An 18,611-nucleotide genomic window follows, 5' to 3' on the forward strand; every position below is an offset into this window, starting at 1 on the left:
TCTTCAACCATAAAATGGGGATAATAACACCACCAACAGCACAGGGTTGTAATATATATAATAACTTAGAACAGTGTTTGGCACATAGTAAATATTATTATCTTAAAAGTTTATACTAAAAGTGAAATTTCAGTACAAAACAATAGAAAACCTGATTTTCATTATTTTATGTTCTCATTAATATAATTCTAAAGTTCTGCCTTTGTTCCTGATCTCAGAACATGAATTTTGTTAAATTAATAAAATAATTTAGAACAATGTTTCTCAGAGGGAAAGGGGAATGACATTTAGTTTGGAAAAGCCAAACATACCTATCCTTTTTTGTAAGAAAAACTACTCAAGATTTAAGTGTCATGGAATACTTTGGCTAATAAGGATAATTAGAAGACAATAGTATCAATAACTATGAGTATCTTTGTACGGTGACACATCATAACTAGACTTACCCTGGTGATTGTTTCGAAAAGTACAGAAATATCAAATCACAATGTTGTATAACAAGAACTAACATTGTGTTGTAGGTCAATTATACTTCAAGAACAAACAAACAAAAAATAGAAAGAGATCAGACTTGTGGTTACTAGAGGCAGGGGGTGGGGTGAGGGGGAATTGGATGAAGGTGGTCAAAAGGCACAGACTCCCAGTTATAAGAGAAATAAGTACTAGGGATGTAATATGTACAACATGATACAGATAATGAACACTGCGGCACATTATGTGTGAAAGTTGTTAAGAGAGTAAATGCTAAGAGTTCTCATCACAAGGAAAGATTTTTTTTTCTATTATTTAAATTTTGTATATATATGAGATAATGGATGTTCACTAAACTTACTGTGATAAGCATTACGCGTAGGCTCAGCGGCCATGGCTCACGGGCCCAGCCGCTCCGCGGCATGTGGGATCTTCCCGGACCGGGGCACGAACCCGTGTCCCCTGTATCGGCAGGCGGACTCTCAACCACTGCGCCACCAGGGAAGCCCTGTGATAAGCATTTCTTGATGTATGTAAGTTGAATCTCTATGCTGTGGCCTTAAATATATACAATGCTTTATCTCAATTATATCTTGATAAAAGTGGAGGAAAAAATATTCAAAAAAGAAGATAATGGTAGAAAGCTTAGTAAGGAACATGAGTATAAAAATGGCTGGGAATCAGTAATTTAGAAGAAATACATTGATCTGATGATGGGCAGAAGTGAAGGGATGTGGGAGAAAATGGAAGTAAAATTAGAAGAAATTATAACAAGCACCTGAAAGGAAACAAAGGTTTTTCTTATGGAAAATGAGAAAATACTTCTTTCAGTTTAACAATATAAATTGTGGACTGTGCAAATTTATTTTAAAATAAATGGCTGTAGACAAAGATCAGCCATCGGCTCCCACCTCTCTCATAATCTCATTAACTTTTAATAAAGTAATAAATTAGTATACTTTTCAGAATTAGCTTTCTCTTAAGATCTGTAAGTTACTATCAAAAAATTAAAGCCATAATAATTTTCTCCTTTAAATAATTGTTATTTAACAAATCTTTTATGGAAAAAAATCCTATGACTTAGGAATCTATTTTCTTGATAGTAATATCATTAAATACAGAGTAATTTAGTTCTTATGGCATTTTTACAGATGTTAGCTAGGTGATCAAATTCTATTTTAAAATGTGTACAACTAATACATTTTGAAAGTAATACTCTGATGAAATGCAGGACAACAGCAGCCTGGTCCATGGTCACCCAATCAAGCTAAATCAGAGGTTAAGCCAGTATTCAATGAATTAATGTATTCACTCAAGAAACATTTATTTGAATGCCTACTATGAGAAAGTGACATTAAGTGAAGAAGATGAGAGAGGGTACAAACATGAATACGGTTGCTACCCTAAGGAATATAAATTTACTAAAGAAACCAAATAGATGAATACCTATGAAATATAGCGCATGTCAAAATTAATGCTATTAATAGTGATATATCATAGAATACAAGAGACAAAGACATTGGCTCAGATTGGAGAAGGTTCTGAGAGGCAACATATAAGCTGAGAACAGAATGATGACGATGACACATTCCTATATATACTATGGTGTATGTGTCTGTGGTAGGGCAAGATGGGGAGTGGGGTAAGGTAGGGAAAGAAAGGATTTTTGAGAAAACAGGATCAAAGGCCAGAGACGTGAAAGATGATAAAATATACAGAATACTGTGAGATTAATACTGCTGTAGAAGAGGCTAGAAAGTTAGGATGTACTTAGTTCATGGAAAGTCTTGAATGCCATACTAGTGTTTCAACTTTGTTATTGGGAAACTACTGAAGGTTTCTGAAAAAGGGAATAGTGTATTTCTACCCACATTTTAGAAAGGTAATTAAATCAATATAAAATTAAATATAAAATTAATATAAATTTAAAATATATAAATTAAATAATTTATATATAAATTAAATCAATATAAAATTAAATATAAAACTAATATAAAATTAGAATTATTGATTTAAAAAAAAGAAAGGTAATGGGGAACCACTGAAAGTTTCTGAGAATGTGAATGATGTGTTTCTAACTACATTTTAGGATGGTAATTCCAGCTCTATTAGGTTTGAGGGGGCAAGAAACTCAAAGACAAGTTAGGAAGGTATTATAATACATAATGGTCTAAGCAAAAGGTGACTGGTATCTAAAGTTATGCAGAAAAAAAGAAACAAATATGAGATATTTTCTAAGATGAGCCAATGGGTCCAGTAAGGATTTGATACTAAAGACAAAAGAGGAAGGAGTAACAAAAAATAACTGATGGCACCAAATGATACAGATACACTGCAGAATGACTGAGGACATTGGGTAAAGGTGATTAGTGACCACTGAGGGAGCTGTTTTGGAGATATGAAGACAGGTGGGGTGAACAGGCAGCTGCTCCTAAACAAGTTTTTATGCCATAGATCCTTTCTCAGTCTAATGAAGGCTATACAACTCTTTTCGAAGTAATGCTTTTAAATGCACAAAGCAAAAGCAGAGACTGCATTACAAAGAAGCCAATTATATTAAAATAGTCATCAAAATATGTAAAAATGTGATATAGTAAAATATGTCTTTTATTAACACATTAAAATAAGATACAGCAGCAGACCTAATAACTACCATGATTTTGAAGTAGTTAAAAGTAAAAATGATATTTCAGAGTATTTACTTCAACTGTAACATGATAGGGAAACATTTATGATTTCTATGGATGACACAGTCATATATGCTGTTATTAAAATTGGACTTGTTGCTTACATTCATAATTGAGGGAAATGGTAAATTTCAATCAGAGGATATGAATATAAATACATAATTTTTTTCCCATCCAACATCACAGAATGCCCAAATTCTATCCATGGACCCTTTGGGGAACCACAGAACACAGGCTAAAAACTCCCAGTTAAGGAGTAAGTGTGTGCTGAAGACGAGATGACAGCATATGTATTCTTTTAATAAGTTTGGCAGGAAAGGAATAAGATATAGAAAGATATTTTGGTGGGGAGGGTAAGGGTTTTTTTTTTCTTTCTTTTAAGAACTTTAAACCAGGAGAATGGATTTAATGGGACAGGAGAGAAAAAAGGTATGCCCACCTATGTATGAATGAAAGACTGGGAATAAATAAAAGGACAATAACTTAGAGGAAAAAAAAGAAGGAATAGCAGTGAATTGGGAAAACAGAGTTGGTTCAATGAGGCAAATGTTGGCTCTACTTTAGCCTCTAATTCTCGGTCAAAATTAACCAGCCTACCACCCTCAACCCTGCAGTCCTTTCCCAGCCTCCACAAGACCCAGAGGGCCAGGACTGACTGGGGTGAAGAGTGAAAGGCGAGGATAAGCACAGCTGGCAGGGAACTGCCAATGTTCAGGAGCAGGAAGTGCGTTCTTGTTGCTCTTCTGCCTCCTTTTCTAATGCATCTCCAGTCTTCTTTCCCAGCTCTCAAGATACCTAGAGGCTTAATGCTGCCATTTGGCCGTCTAGATACTCCCATCTTAGTTGCTCTGTCCAGTCTCCCTTCCCGCAAAAATCAAAACTCCAAAAGAAAGATCATTGAGGGTACTGTGATGTTTATATGATAAAAGTAATTATTAAATATTTAAGTATGAAAGATTCTTGAGGAAGGGGCGTAAGTACAATGGATGCTCTAAGGATGGCTTGTTAAACCAAGTGACTATTTATTTAGATAAAACGATTGATGAAAGATTTTTAAATATAAGAATCTTAGTGTAATCCTGGTCTCTGGACCTCCTTCCTTGTCGGCACCTTTCCTCCTCTGCACTTGTGTGTGCATATGCACACGTGTGCATGGAGAGAAGGGGGTGCAGGGAGGACAGAACCAACTTACCGCATTTCTGACTCTTGGAAGAGATTCTTAAGCCTTTGGGTTTAGTAAGCAAAAAGCTACATTATTGGAAAGCAAAGATTTAGCAATAAAACAAATTAATCAGTCTTCAGACCCAGTATTTCTATTTTTTTCTTTTTTTTTCTTTGGCCATGCCATGCTGGCATGTGGGATCTTAGTTCCCCAACCAGGGATTAAGCCATGCCCCCTGCAGTGGAAGCACAAAGTCTTAACCACTGGACCACCAGGGAAGTCCCTAGACCCAGTATTTCTAAAATAAATAACTGATTGTTTTATTTTATCTTCTAATTCTGATTATTTTTTAAGAGATAATACAAAAAGTTGCAGAAGAGGTTAGCACACATTGAGAAGAAAATTATTTCAGGATTTTGATCAAATATAAATCCATGTTGAACTGGATTAGCTTATATTAGGTGTTTATCATAAAATAGTATTCAATCTATTAAAATGCACATAAGACTTAAGTACTCATTTGCTCTCAAAGTGGGAAATAAACATTTATGATCTACGTGTTATTTTGAGGAATGCTCAGGCCCAAGACTCAGCACCTGGTAGCACTCTTGCCAAATTGGCATTCTGGCTTCTGGCTATCACTCAGGAATTCCAAAGTGTTTTCTCTACCTGCCACATCTTCACTCAGGTGCTCTCCCAGCATGGGATGGTCTAGAAGCTAAGTTGCAGCTGTCAACCTGGCACATGCTTCCCAGCCACCTAGGCTAGCAGTAAAATTTTCTACATCAACCAAACTCACAGAATTAATTTTGTGAATTTTTTTCTTATAAGCCAACTCCTGATTTTTTTTTTCAAAATCACACTTACGCTACCTATACTCTAAACCTAGTCTCTCTCCTAGTACAGAAAATTTTTCTAATTTGTGGATCAGTATTTGACTTCAAACATTAGCTGCCTCTGATTCCCTACTGAGGTTCTTATTTAAAAGGGAGGGATTAAAGACCTTAGGACCTAGCAGAGCCTCTATTTAATATAATCAAAAGACCTGAAAGAACACTGAAAAATAGAGAACTAATGGGAAATAAAGGAGCAGCAATTTAAAGCATTTTGTTTTTCTTACTTATAGGGATCACTAGAATTGTCCACCATCCATTTTAAAGAATGTGGAGTATTTTCTAAAATTCTGTCATTTCTCTTGGCCAATGTATTCATCCCATCCATAAACAGGTCAGGAAAGAAGAACTAATTTTTATTTCCAAAGCTTTACAATTTTGGGGGTGAGAGTATTTGAAAGATGCACCCTGAAATACTATAAACTGTTAAAGAGCATAGTGGGGCTCATGGAAAAACAGAGCTGCTGGCTCAACTTCCAACTCCAGGAAATCCTAGAACACACACAGAAGGGAGCACACAAGGGCCAAGGAGATGTAGAGATCTGCAGGCAGAGATGCCCCATTTAAGGAACTCAAATACTTTTCAAACAAACTTAGAGATCAGCTTATTTTGAAAGTTACACCATCCTATCCTTACACAAAGATGACAAAAAGCCCTGACAATCTAAAGCTTTAGATTTACTTCTTTTATCCACAGGCATTAAATGATGATGATGGCATTAAACTCCAGGGTATATGTGTATTTAATCAACAACAGCAACAACAATTAAAATGGCCCTTATCTGAAGTACTCACAGAGTAATTGCTAGGGACTTCTTTTTTTTATTTTATTTTAATTTTTTATTTTTTGCCTCTCACTGTTGTGGCCTCTGCCGTTGCGGAGCACAGGCTCCGAACGCGCAGGCTCAGCAGCCATGGCTCACGGGCCCAGCCGCTCCGCGGCATGTGGGATCTTCCCAGACCAGGGCATGAACCCGTGTCCCCTGCATCGGCAGGCGCACTCTCAACCACTGCACCACCAGGGAAACCCTACTAGGGATTTCTTGACTTCAAAGATAAGATACAGAGGACATTTGCACTAGACAGACCAACTTTTTCAAGGCATTTAGGAAAAACTCAAACATAGAGAATGGAAGTATACTCTGACTATGAGACACAAAAATGAGAAGTCAGCATCTGATAACAAAAATTTTTTTAAACCCTAAAACTCCCAATATCTGTACATTAAAACTCTCTTCCAGATAACCCTGCAGTTAAAGAAAAATAAAAAATAAAATTACGGACATTAAAAATGGATGACAATAGAATTATAACCTATGGGATGTGGCCAAATTAATACTCAATGAAAAAATTAATGGTGTAAATGTATTTAATAGAAAAAAGAAATAAATGAATTAAACATTTAAATTAGAAAGGTTAAAATAAGCAAACAAGCCAAAATAAAGGTAGGCAAAGTAATAAAATTAAAAGCATAAATAAGTAAATTAGGAAGCAAAAAAATGTAGAAATGGTTAATATAATGGAGAGCTGGTTCTAAATATGAATGAATGAATAAATGAATAAGTGAATAACTTCCTAAAAATGTGACCAAGAGGTTGAGGAACTCTACAAATTAACAATACAAATATAATGTTCAATGAAATGGAAGGGTTTCTTTGCATAAATCTTTATGCCAATAAATAAGAATCCATAATTGAAGCCGACTTAAGAAAAGGTTGTAAGTGAATAACCATGGAAGAAATAAAAACTTTGTTAAAGATTTATACCCTCTATTCCATTCCTGACAAAGAATGCTATACCCATTTTTTCTGTAGGTGTGTTCTGGCAAAATCCTTTGTTACTGAGATTATTCTAGGGCACCTAAGAACATGGAAAGCATCCCAACTGGTTTATGAGGCTGGCCTAATTATGACCAAACCTAACAAAGATGGCACCAAAACTAATCAAATATATGTATAATCTTACTTATACTTTATACAGAGTTCTAAATATAAGAAAGGTAAGTTATATAGTATATTCAAATTATAACAATACACATTTAACCAGTAGATTTCATTCTATGATAATAGATTTTTCTAATATTGAACACTGTTAATTCAGTTCATTTAATCATAAGTACTGATGGGTACTTATGGGTACTTGGATGGGTGTGGAAGATGAAAGAGACATGAAGAATCAAGAACTTCTAGATCTATGGTGTGAGCAGCTGAGAAGATGGTAGTAACATTTATTAAAGTGGGGAAGACTTGGAAAGGGACAGATTTGGAAGGACAAAAATTCTGTTTTAGATAATTTTGTTTCAGATACTAATAGCTATCCAAGTAGAGCTGTCCCAAGACAGCTGGGTAAAAGAGAGAAGTCAGTATTGGAGATAAAAATTTGGTAGTCATTAGCATGTAGATGGTATTTAAAAATATAGTTTGCATGGATGGAAAACTGTACAAAAAAGAAGAGAGTCCAGGATTCAAATTTTAGTAACCCAACAATAGAAAGACACTACCTAGATCTGTGAATACCATATCTTCATACAGTATATGTTGCTATACTTAATCATTTTTTAAAACATGCTAAATCAGGACTTTGGTACAAAAATTATTTAACAAAAACCTTACGATATCACAGGGTGGGTTTCCTGCTAGCCCCTGAAAACTTCAGTTTCAGTAGCACTGTCATATTTGTGATTTGTAAATTATTTGAATCTTTTTTTGGGGGTAGTCATTTTTAAACAGTTTTCTGAAAGATGCCTCAGAAGCTGAGTAAGGAGGGCTCTGGGACTATGACCCTAAGACTTTATTTGAATAAGGGTTTTATTCCAAGGGGCAAATTTGTTTCATTTACTTTAACTAGTATTTTATAAATATAATGTAATAGCAGACAATGCTGAAAAGTAAAGTGGGTCTCAAAGTCTGTATCATTGAGACAAGGATGGAATAATTAAGTGGGTTGAAAGCAGCAAAATTTCAGCCTTACTGACATTTAGCCTTATTTAAACTGACTGACTGTATGTTCAATTTAAAAAGAAGAGAACATGAGTCAAATGCTGAAAATATAGCTTTGAAGATGTGCCTAAAAGATACTTAGGAATTTAACAATTTAAAGGAATTCTCCCATAATATATAAATCTATTTTCAAGTTTCTCACATTTAGCTTTTATAGATATTTGCAGGAATATGTGTATATAAGCAGGGGACACCTATGTCAGGAAACAATAGCCATTGGCATTTAAAAAATGAAATAACAGGGAGAAAGACCCAGTAAAATAAGAAATAAGCTCAAATGCCTACTACCACTGTTCTATGGTTTCAACCAATGCAATAAGACAAGAAAAAAAAGTTGAAATATTTTTTAAAATTTATATTATTTGGGGGTCACTTATAATATATCCTGAAAATCAAGACAGTCAACTGAAAAAGTATTGGAACTAAGTACTACAATATAACTAACGGTACATAAAAGATGGTTATTTAAAATTGACTAACTTTCCTTTATACCACCCACTACAAGGTATAAAATATAGGCATACCAAGTATAGAATATAATGAGGTGAAATCTCATTCATAATTAATAATGACAGCTAACATCTCTCAAGGGCTTATACTTCAATGTACATTATTAGTTAATAGCCACAACCATGATATTATATGATATTACCATGATAATAGGTACTATCATCACAATTTCACAAAGAAACTGCGGCTTAGGAAAATATAGGAAATTTGCCCACGATCACACAAGCGTCAGAACAGGAACTCAAACTCAATCTCTCTGACTCTACTGAAGGAGCTTCTTAGCACTATTATGTCATTCTTGTTTATCAAATTAACAAAGACAGGCTGTGAAGGGAAACTGTGATGGGTGCAGAGAGCGACACACATGCATTTCTAAGAATATAAATTGGTGCAACTTTTCTAGAGGGCAATTTGCATGATCACATCTAGGAATTTGTTTAAAATATATTCATCAATGTGTACAAAGATCTATATACATGGACATTTATCATGTTCACTATAACAATAAAAATATTGGTCATACTCTAAATACTCAACAATATGAGCTTGATTAAATTGCAGTACTTGAATGTGTTGAATGCATTCAGCCAATAAAAATAATCTTTTTTTTTTTTTGTGGTACGCGGGCCTCTCACTGCTGCGGCCTCTACCGCTGCGGAGCACAGGCTCCGGACGTGCAGGCCCAGCGACCATGGCTCACGGGCCCAGCAGCTCCGCGGCATGTGGGATCTTCCCGGACCAGGGCACGAACCCGTGTCCCCTGTATCGGCAGGTGGACTCTCAACCACTGCGCCACCAGGGAAGCCCAATAAAAATAATCTTTTAAAAGGATATTTAATGATACAGGAAAACATCGTATATTGAATGAACAGCAAGAAACAAAACTACATATGCATACAAATTTTTTAAAGGATGTGTTTATATTGACTAGGAGATTAAAAAAAAATGAAAACATTACCAAAACTTTAAGTTCTCTCTACGGGAGAATTATATATGATTTTTCACTATCACTTTTACTTTTTCTCTATTTTAAAAATGTGATAAAATAAATGTTAAAATATTTAACTCAAAATTTAATTTTAAAAGATAAAACGAAGTAGTCAAAATAATAGAAATGCACTTTGGAAAACATCTCTCCTATTTAAAATTATTTTTTCCTATGCATGATATTGCTAATTTTAACATAACGTTATGAACACAATTTTTATGTTACTTAAGGCATTTTTCTATCTTAGCAAAAATAGAAATAATGCCTACTTTATCAAAATAGATAATTTATTGCACACTTCCAGCATTTTAGATCTGTACTAATCATTTACAATTACAGCAAAATTCCAAGAAGTATCTAATACATAAAATCGCCAACTCAGTGGGGCAATTCAAAGAAACGATGACTTAAAAAGCGTCTAAGTCAACAATGAGGAGGCAGCCTCAATTATATGGGAGAACTGCTCCCTATAAGTATACAAAATAATAAAAATAAATTATAAAGTAAAAGCCAAGATGTGAAACAGACTAAGTCACAGAATAAAGGATAAAATTAAGCCCATGTAATTTTGAATAGGAAATGAGTAGATGACTAAGAACAAAGAACAGAAACTAATTTTAGCTTCACCCTAAATGACATGAAGTAATAAATTTAAAAGCCCTTTGAAAAATCTAAAATATAAACTTACATATTAAAAGCAATAAAAGTAAACTTGATTTTTTAGGTATTTTTCATCTGGTAAGCCCAATTACCCAGAACACAATTAAGAGCCAGTGAATAAGTAGACAGAAAAATAAAACAAACAAACAAAATCTCTGTCTAATCAATTCAGTGAATACTGCTAAGTCACTTTATAATAACATTCACTGCCTTCTATGTGCCAGGCACTTTTTATACTCATTAGCTTAAATCACTAAAAACAACTTGCAAAGTACAAGAAATCAAAGAGAAACTGAGTTTTGTCTAAGGTCACAGCCAGTAAAGGACAGAGCTGGGATTCAAACCCAGGTCTATTTGATTGTTAGAGGCCCCAACTACTCTCTGAAAGTGCAATTTCTCAGTTCTCCAACCTAGACAATCTGCAAGTCCTAAAGGCCTTTAATTGCTGCCTAAATACTTTTATGTTAGCCATAATATTAGCTGTTGTCATTCAGTTTCACAGTCCATAGCAGTTATCTTCTTCAAATTAGAGGGAAGAAGTGACAACATCAGCAAGGAACAGCTAACAGCAAGGAAGGAAGACCAAAAATCATTAATATACATCAACAGAAATCATTGAGTTCTGCTGTCCTCACCATCTTTTTTTTTTTAAAAAAAAAAAGCAAAACAAGCATTGTTATTTAGATAGGATAAGTAAGAAATCTTGATAACCCCTGTTCTATCACCTGGAAGATAGGCAAAACAACAGTATAAACTTTATACAATTGTTGTAAAACTAAATTAGATAATGTAAGTAAAGTGCTTAATACTGTACCTGGCATAAAGTTAGTGCCCCATAAATGTTAGCTATTATTATGCTTCATAATAAGTGAAGTTATAGGCTACATGTTACTTGAAGGTAGAAAAATATAATCCATGTATTTAAATTTTTCCATTTAAAATAGTTAAAATGTTTTGTTCTTGAAAGACTTTAAGACTAACTTCTAGAAATTTGCCTTTATAATATCCTTCCCCAGCTAAGTGGGGTAGATAAGGGTAAATGCATGTGACCACTCAAGAAATCACATCATACATACTAAGTTAATTTTAAAATGTTTGGGTACACAAATTGTGTTATTTGCTCTACTGATTACTGCGATCATCTCATAGCCATCTACTGACTTTTGTTCACCCTACCACATCAGCAGGTCCATTTAAAGAACATACTCTATGGCCTTTAACAATAAAAACACATCCATGAAGTATCTACTAGGTATTAAACACTGTAGAAGACTTGGGATAAAACAGTGTAAACCAAAGTCCTTGCCTAAAGACTACAAACAAGATAAAGAAGATCCTAGGCACTGTATTTTGTATTATCAGTTAATCCTTATGACAAATCTATGCCCTAGCTAGTACTTTTTTTTCTGTTATATAGATGAAGAGCAGAGACACAGAAAGCAAAAAAGAAATAAAGAAGAAACAGTTAACTATCACCAAATATACAAGTGTTATAGAGGGATTTAAAGTATTTTGAAAACACAGGGGAGTAAACAAATAATTTTGCCTAAAGATGGGTAATTAGAAAATGCTTGTATTTTAAATTTAAAACTCAAGTAAAAATTCTGTAAAGTATAACTACAGGAAGAAAAAATAGGAGAGTGTTTATCAAAATATTTACAGAAGTTATTTATCGGTAAGAAGATTCCAGGTGGTTTTACTTTTCTCTTTGCTTCTTCTTAATCAACCTGCCTACTTTAATATCTTAAAATATAAGTAGAAAAAAGTCAGCATTAAAATTAGATATTAATGTTCATTTAACAAACTGTCAAAAAATTTTACAGTTAATAGTTAATTCAAACATGGAATGAAATCAGCTCTGTCACGCTTTTCTGACAAGTGTACATACCAATACAGCTTTTCTGGAAAACTTTTTGGCCATCAAAGACCTTAAAGCTTATTCTCTTTGATCATTACTTCTAGGAATCCATCCTAAGAACACAGATGCAGAAAAAAGAAAAATTACTGGGATGTTCAACTAAAGCATTATGATTTTGAAATACTGGGGGAAAACAAATGTCTAACTGAAATAGGAGAATGATTAAGTAAAATGATATGTTCTTAGGAAGAAAATGTTTGAAATATTTTTAATGTCATGAGAAAATCCTTAGTGAATGTTAAATGGGGATGGAAAGGTGGGGCACCAAGCTCTATAAACTCCCAAGAGAGATGATTCTATTATATAGTTTAAATCTCACAATAATATATTAACATGTATTAGGTTAAAGAGACCTTAATATTTCATACTTAGCCTAAGTTGGGACACCTGCTCTGCCATTATTAACTGTGAAACCTCTAGCAAGTTATTTAACCACACTGTAGTTTGGTTTCCTCATCAGAAAAAAAAAAAGTATTGAAATACTTCTTTACAGGAGTACAGTAAGTATTAGATGCATTAATATATGTAGAGCACTTAGAACAGTGCTTGGCACAGTAAGTGTCACCTCTATTATCAGTCTTAACCTACAATGGAGTAAACCCAGTGAGATCTAAGCTGAGGCCTGAATAATGAGGTGTGAGCCAGGCAAAAGATGAGGGGGTATAGGGGAATAATGTCCAGGCAAGCAGGAAGAACTTGGGATTTTTATTTGCTATCTACCTTTAGAGATCTGATAATTTATCTTAAAGGCAGAATGCTTTGAGTGTTCAGACATCTGCTTATGGGCTTTACTTTATGCCAGTTCACTGGGCATAAGAATCATCATGCATCTCTTAATTTTGAAACAATGTGTATCAACATACAAACATACACACAATGACACACTTTTTACAGAACTAAAAATAGTATCACAGGAAGGCAGAACTGCCCAGTGGTTAAGGGCATGAGTTTTAAAGTCAGACTCAGGGGTTCAAACTCCCTTTGCAATTTACTAGATGTGTGACTTTGGACAAGTTATTTAAACTTTCTGTGTCTCAGTTTCCTCATCTATAGAATGAAGATAATAAAAGCAAGCATAAGCATGACATTAGCACATCAGTGCACAATACACAATAACTATTATTATGTCAGCTATAAAAACCAAAGATGGAATTGATATCTCCACATCACAGATCTGAAAGTTATCTTTATGCCACTGGATCCAAAATACAGTGTGCCACAGCAAAGGAAACCATGAAGCAAATGAAAAGACAACCTACAGAATGGGAGAAAATATTTGCAAATTATGTAACCGACAAGGGATTAATCTCCAAAATATATAAACAGCTCATACAGCTCAATATCAAAAAAACAACCCAATCAAAAAATGGGCAGAAGATCCAAAGAAGACAAACAAATGGCCAAAAGACACATGAAAAGATGCTGAACATCACTAATTATTAGAGAAATGCAAATCAAAGCTACAATGAGGTATCACCTCACACCCGTCAGAATGGCCATCATCAAAAAGTCTACAAATAATAAATGCTGGAGAGGGTGTGGAGAAAAAGGAACCCTCCTACACTGATGGTGGGAATGTAAATTGGTAGAGCCACTATGGAGAACAGTATGGAGGTTCCTTAAAAACCTAAAAAAAGAGCTACCGTATGATCCTACAATCCCACTCCTGGGCATATATCTGGAGAAAACCATAATTCAAAGCAATACATGCACCCCCAATGGTCCTTACAGCACTATTTACAATAGCCAAGACATGGAAGCAATCTAAATGTCCATCAACAGATGAATGGATAAAAAAGATCTGGTATATTTATACAATGGAATATTACTCAGCCATAAAACAAGAATGAAATAATGCCATTTGCAGCAACATGGATGGACCTAGAGATGATCATACAGGAGGCATATCAGCACTTAAAACACAAATTTTTTTAAGAACATTTGGTATTTTTGAACCCCAGAATCACGATATTTTAGGCTTAAATTTGAATTCCTGATTTAATATGCTTCTGTTATTCACTGACCTTCTTACTTAATATTTTTCTTTCCAATAAAACTATACCCTTGAAACCATCTTTGCCACCTTAATCATCCACTACTCCTATCATCCGGGGAATGCTCCAGACACACTGGATCACCTACTCCCTGCTTTCCTTGACTCAGGGTATCCATTTGGAAATGACTCCCATCTTTAAGGCCTGGCATGCCACCTTTCTCAGTGCCTGAATTTCCTACTTCTTTGCTTATGGCATGTAGAATATTCCATCTAGCTTTATGTGCTCTCTGTTAATAATCTCTCTTCTTTTAGAGGTCAGGGTCCTTATACAGCACCTAGATTGATACTAAATAATTATTTGCTGAGGTAATAGAAGTTTACCAGTCTCACATGAGCAATAACTGTCAATTAGTTTACAATCCTACATTCTAATTCTAATACTAAAATGATAAAAAAAAAAACCCTCCTACTTAAAATCTTACGTTTGCTTCTTTAAAACTGCTATCAAATAAGAATGAAAGTAGAATTCTTTTGAATATATGTAGAAAAGCAATTGAAAGCACTAAAAGGGTATAAAATGATATAAAAATGGTATTAAAAACTATAAAATGATAGCAACACTTTTACATCTGTTACAGTAATTAAAATTAATGTAGAGAACACTGTGATGTGCTAGAATGAAGACAAGGTAACCCAGTTGTAGAATGAGAAAAATACTTAAAAAACACTATATCTATTGAACACTTGGGGTTCAATTTGGCAGATGTAATCCATGAAAACATAGCTCCAGAGAAACCAGTAATATAAAATAGGATAATTTTATTAGTATAGTAATTAAAACAAAAATGTAGTAAAAGGAAATGACTAATAAAAACTTCCATCAGCATACAAACGTTTCTGTTTCCTATAATATTTTCCATTATAATAAACTAGTTCATTAGACTTCCATTATTAAAAGCAGGTTAAAAAAATAGTGGCCTCTTTTTTGCTGTTGTTTTGTTTAAAAGTTCATTTTACTTTACATATAGAGTTTAAGTACTTGTGTGATGACCAGATGCTAGAGGTAGAAATGTAACCTACTTTGAAAGCAAAATCCATTGTTAAACTAAGTAAAAATACTCAAACATTTCAAATCATAGATACACAGTTACCAAACGATTCTGATGTTTAGGGTATCTTCAAGTAGACAGATTAAGGTAACTTAAAATCCAAATGCCAAATTGGAAGAAAGCAGGTGAATAGAGAGGCAAGTCTGAAATAAGCATCTTCCTGGGGTTATCAACAGTAAGACAATTTTACAAATACTTGGTGAAGCTATCCTTATATTCGAACAACAGATAACACCAAAATTGAGAAATTGCGACTAAAATTAATTGCATATGTGATTAAATAAATGGAAGTCATACCCTCATACCCTAAATATATTAAGACTTTAAAAAATATATAACACATTACATTCCCACTTCTTGTGGTTCTCCAAGGTCCAAAAACTTGTATTAGGCATATCCACTGTTTTCTGTTTATAATATACATTAGAAAAACTACATGAAGAAATAAGTGAAGAACTGATGAATTTCCCCAAATTTCTAAATATACTGAGCCCCAAGTATCTCTGCAACTATTCTAAGATGGTTAAAAAAAAAAAAAAAAACCTGAATCAATAAGCGCCTCATGGGCCTGGGGATATTCCAACACATTCTTGCAACCAACAGGAAAACTTTCCCTAAATCTGGATTAGTATTTCTTCTCTTTATCACAAAACACAGAGCATAGACCAGGATTGTTAACGGTTACCCAAACAGCAAGAAATCCAGTTAGGGTGATCAGTACTTGGAAGCTTAGGCTGGTTTTAAGGTCTTGAAGGGGTGAAGGACGAGACAGTTAAGGGAGGAAATGCGGGATTCATTTCTCCAAGTTACATTTGTAACACCTCTTTGTAGGGAGTTAAACATGGGGACCGGTCCGGCTAAATGAACGCAGGGTGAAAATGGGAATTTGGCTGGACACTGAGGGGTGAGGGTTGCAGGAGGGACGCGGGAGCAGAGGGGGGTTTTCGCCACGGCCCGCCTGGGGGTTTGGCTGGAGGGATGGATAATAAAAGCTAATGGCTGGGGCTGTATCCGAGCTGTCGGATGCTGCCTCACCCCCCCGCCGCCCCCCCGCCTCCCAGCGCGCGAGGTCTGAGCCTCAGGAGAGGGACTGTGGGTCCGTTTCCATCCGGGGCGCCCGGGTCCGCCTCCATGTTCGGCGGCCGTGCCCTGGGGCGGCCGGGAGTGGACCGAAGCCCTAGGCCGCGGGGCCGGAGAGACCGGCCTCCCCTCGCCCGAGATCCCCGGTGGGGCCGGCTTTGCCGCCCGGGAGGATGCGCTGAGCTTTCGCTCGACCCCGCCCGAGCCCCGGGAGCAGCCGGGGCTCAGGGACTCGACTTCCAGCGGCCCGACCTGCCTGGGCCTGGAGATCCGCCGGCGCGGCCGCCCCAGCCACGGCCCCTCCGCCCGGCGCTCGGGCGCGGCCTCCCGGCCCGCGGCCCTCCCCTCGCCCAGCTCCCTCAGGGCCATTGTCGCCGCTGTCCGCCCCTCCACCCCCTTCCCGAGGGACAAACCTGGGGGCCGCTACCCGGCATGGCCGGCCCCGCGAGGAAGCGGCGAGCCGGCGGCGGGGCCCGCAGCGACAGCAGCCACTTCGGCCCTCCCCGCTCGGCGCCGCGCCCGCCCGCCCGCCCAGCCCGCGCGCCCTCCGCGCCGGCCGCAGCCCCGGCTCCCCCTCCCCCAGCTGGCACCACTCGCCCCCCCGACCCCCACGCGCGAGCACCCGGATCTGTTGCTCAACCTACTTTCAGTCTCTTCTCATCAGCCATCACCACATGCCCTGGAAGCGGGGCCGCCCCGGGACCCTCCGGCGGGCGGCCGCCTCTCCTTCAGCCTCTGGCCGCCGCTAGAGCGCGGGGCGAGTGGGAGGCTCCCCCATGCCGCCTGCGCGCACACCGGCCACACGCCGGGGCCCCGGCTCGGCCCGCCGCCCGCGCCGCTGCTCCGCGGGGAGAGCGAGCCTGGATCTCCCGCTGTCGCCTCGCCCCTAGCCCCTCGCCCGCCCGCAGCGGCAGCCGCAGCCGCTGCGCCGGTTCCTCCTCCCCTTTCCTCTTTTCCTTCTCCTCCTTCGCCTCGTCTGGAGCTGAGGTTGGCAAACCAGCACCTGCTGCTGGAGATCACCGAGAACTGAAACAGGAAACCCCGAACCCAGGGGAAAACCCGGGAGGCGTGGGGAGGGGTGAGGGGAGCTGCTGGAACCTGTCGGGCTTGGCCGGGCCACTGCGGCCGCGGGAGGTTCCCGCTCCGCCTCTCCTCGCGCCCAGCCCAGGGGTCCCGACCTCCCCACTCCGCTCCCCCTGCGCGGGCCGGCGGCGCCTCTCGGCTCAGCTACGCCTCCTCCACCCGGCAGTACCACGGATCATTCCCTGGGCAGCAAGGGAATCGAGCGGCTGCCTTCCTTTCCCGTGCTAGTTTGCTTGTTATCAGTATTCCGTAATGAGGAAAAACCACACCCGGCATTAGCAAGACCAATAAGGGAATTTAAACAAATGAAGCTGTTGGGATTTTACCCAGGGGAAGGACTTCTTTCAGTAAGGAAACTGGCCTTGTTGGAAGTGGCAACATGTCCAAATTGAGGTGAAAGTCAAGTTGAATCCAGATCTCCTTCGGGAGGTTGGGAGGAGAGCCCTCTGCACGGAGGTGGGCTCCTGAGTTGCAAGTGTGAAAGCACTGAGAGCAGCGGGCCCTTCTACTTTGTGAATTGTCCAACACCCAGCACAATCTAGGCCAACATTTCAGAAATGTTCAAATCATCTCACTCACCTGCCTGTGGAATTGTCACCAGGCGCGTCACTCGTAGCCTTGGGCAGGATGCATCTGCTTTTGGAGTGAGAGGGAAAGGAACATCTCCGTCCCTGGATTGTGCCTCTACCACGTGCCACAGACCTGGCAGCTTCTTTAAGTGCATTAACTCGTTTAAGTGTCACCACGGCCAACTGAGCTAGGTGTTATAATCCCCTTTATCCCACAGAATATTGAGATTAGAAAAATTTCCCAAAAGTATACAGCTTGCATAGGAAGGACCCAGGTCTGTCTGCATCCAAAGCACATATTTGTTTCACTGGACCTGAGTTCACACCTTTGATCACACTTTTCACCCTTAACAAAGTTATTTCTTGCCTCTCTGAATTGTTTTTAATGAGGGCATACTTGCTTTAAGCATGGATCAGTTGAATCTGATTGGACTGCTTAATGGTAGTGATATCCGTGATGCTTACTGGGGTTTAAACTTTATAGTT

At 37.9% G+C, this 18,611-nt stretch overlaps 1 protein-coding gene across 2 annotated transcripts in view; it reads right to left on the reverse strand.

Annotated features, from left to right (window-relative positions):
• The window catches only part of ZC3H12C (zinc finger CCCH-type containing 12C), a 70,105-nt gene extending 52,655 nt beyond the window's left edge, over window positions 1-17,450 (reverse strand). The window contains exon 1 of one of the 2 annotated variants that reach the window (XM_060017993.1): window positions 17,118-17,450. In XM_060017993.1, the coding sequence (XP_059873976.1) occupies window positions 17,118-17,141 (24 nt within the window). In that variant the 5' untranslated portion in view covers window positions 17,142-17,450. Of the gene's footprint in view, window positions 1-16,886; window positions 16,956-17,117 lie in introns of those variants that run through there. The other variant, XM_060017995.1, reaches the window with a different exon arrangement.
• Between the last annotated feature and the right edge of the window lie 1,161 nt (window positions 17,451-18,611).

Source organism: Delphinus delphis, chromosome 8 (genome assembly GCF_949987515.2).
Source record: "Delphinus delphis chromosome 8, mDelDel1.2, whole genome shotgun sequence".
Classification (NCBI taxonomy): domain Eukaryota; kingdom Metazoa; phylum Chordata; class Mammalia; order Artiodactyla; family Delphinidae; genus Delphinus; species Delphinus delphis.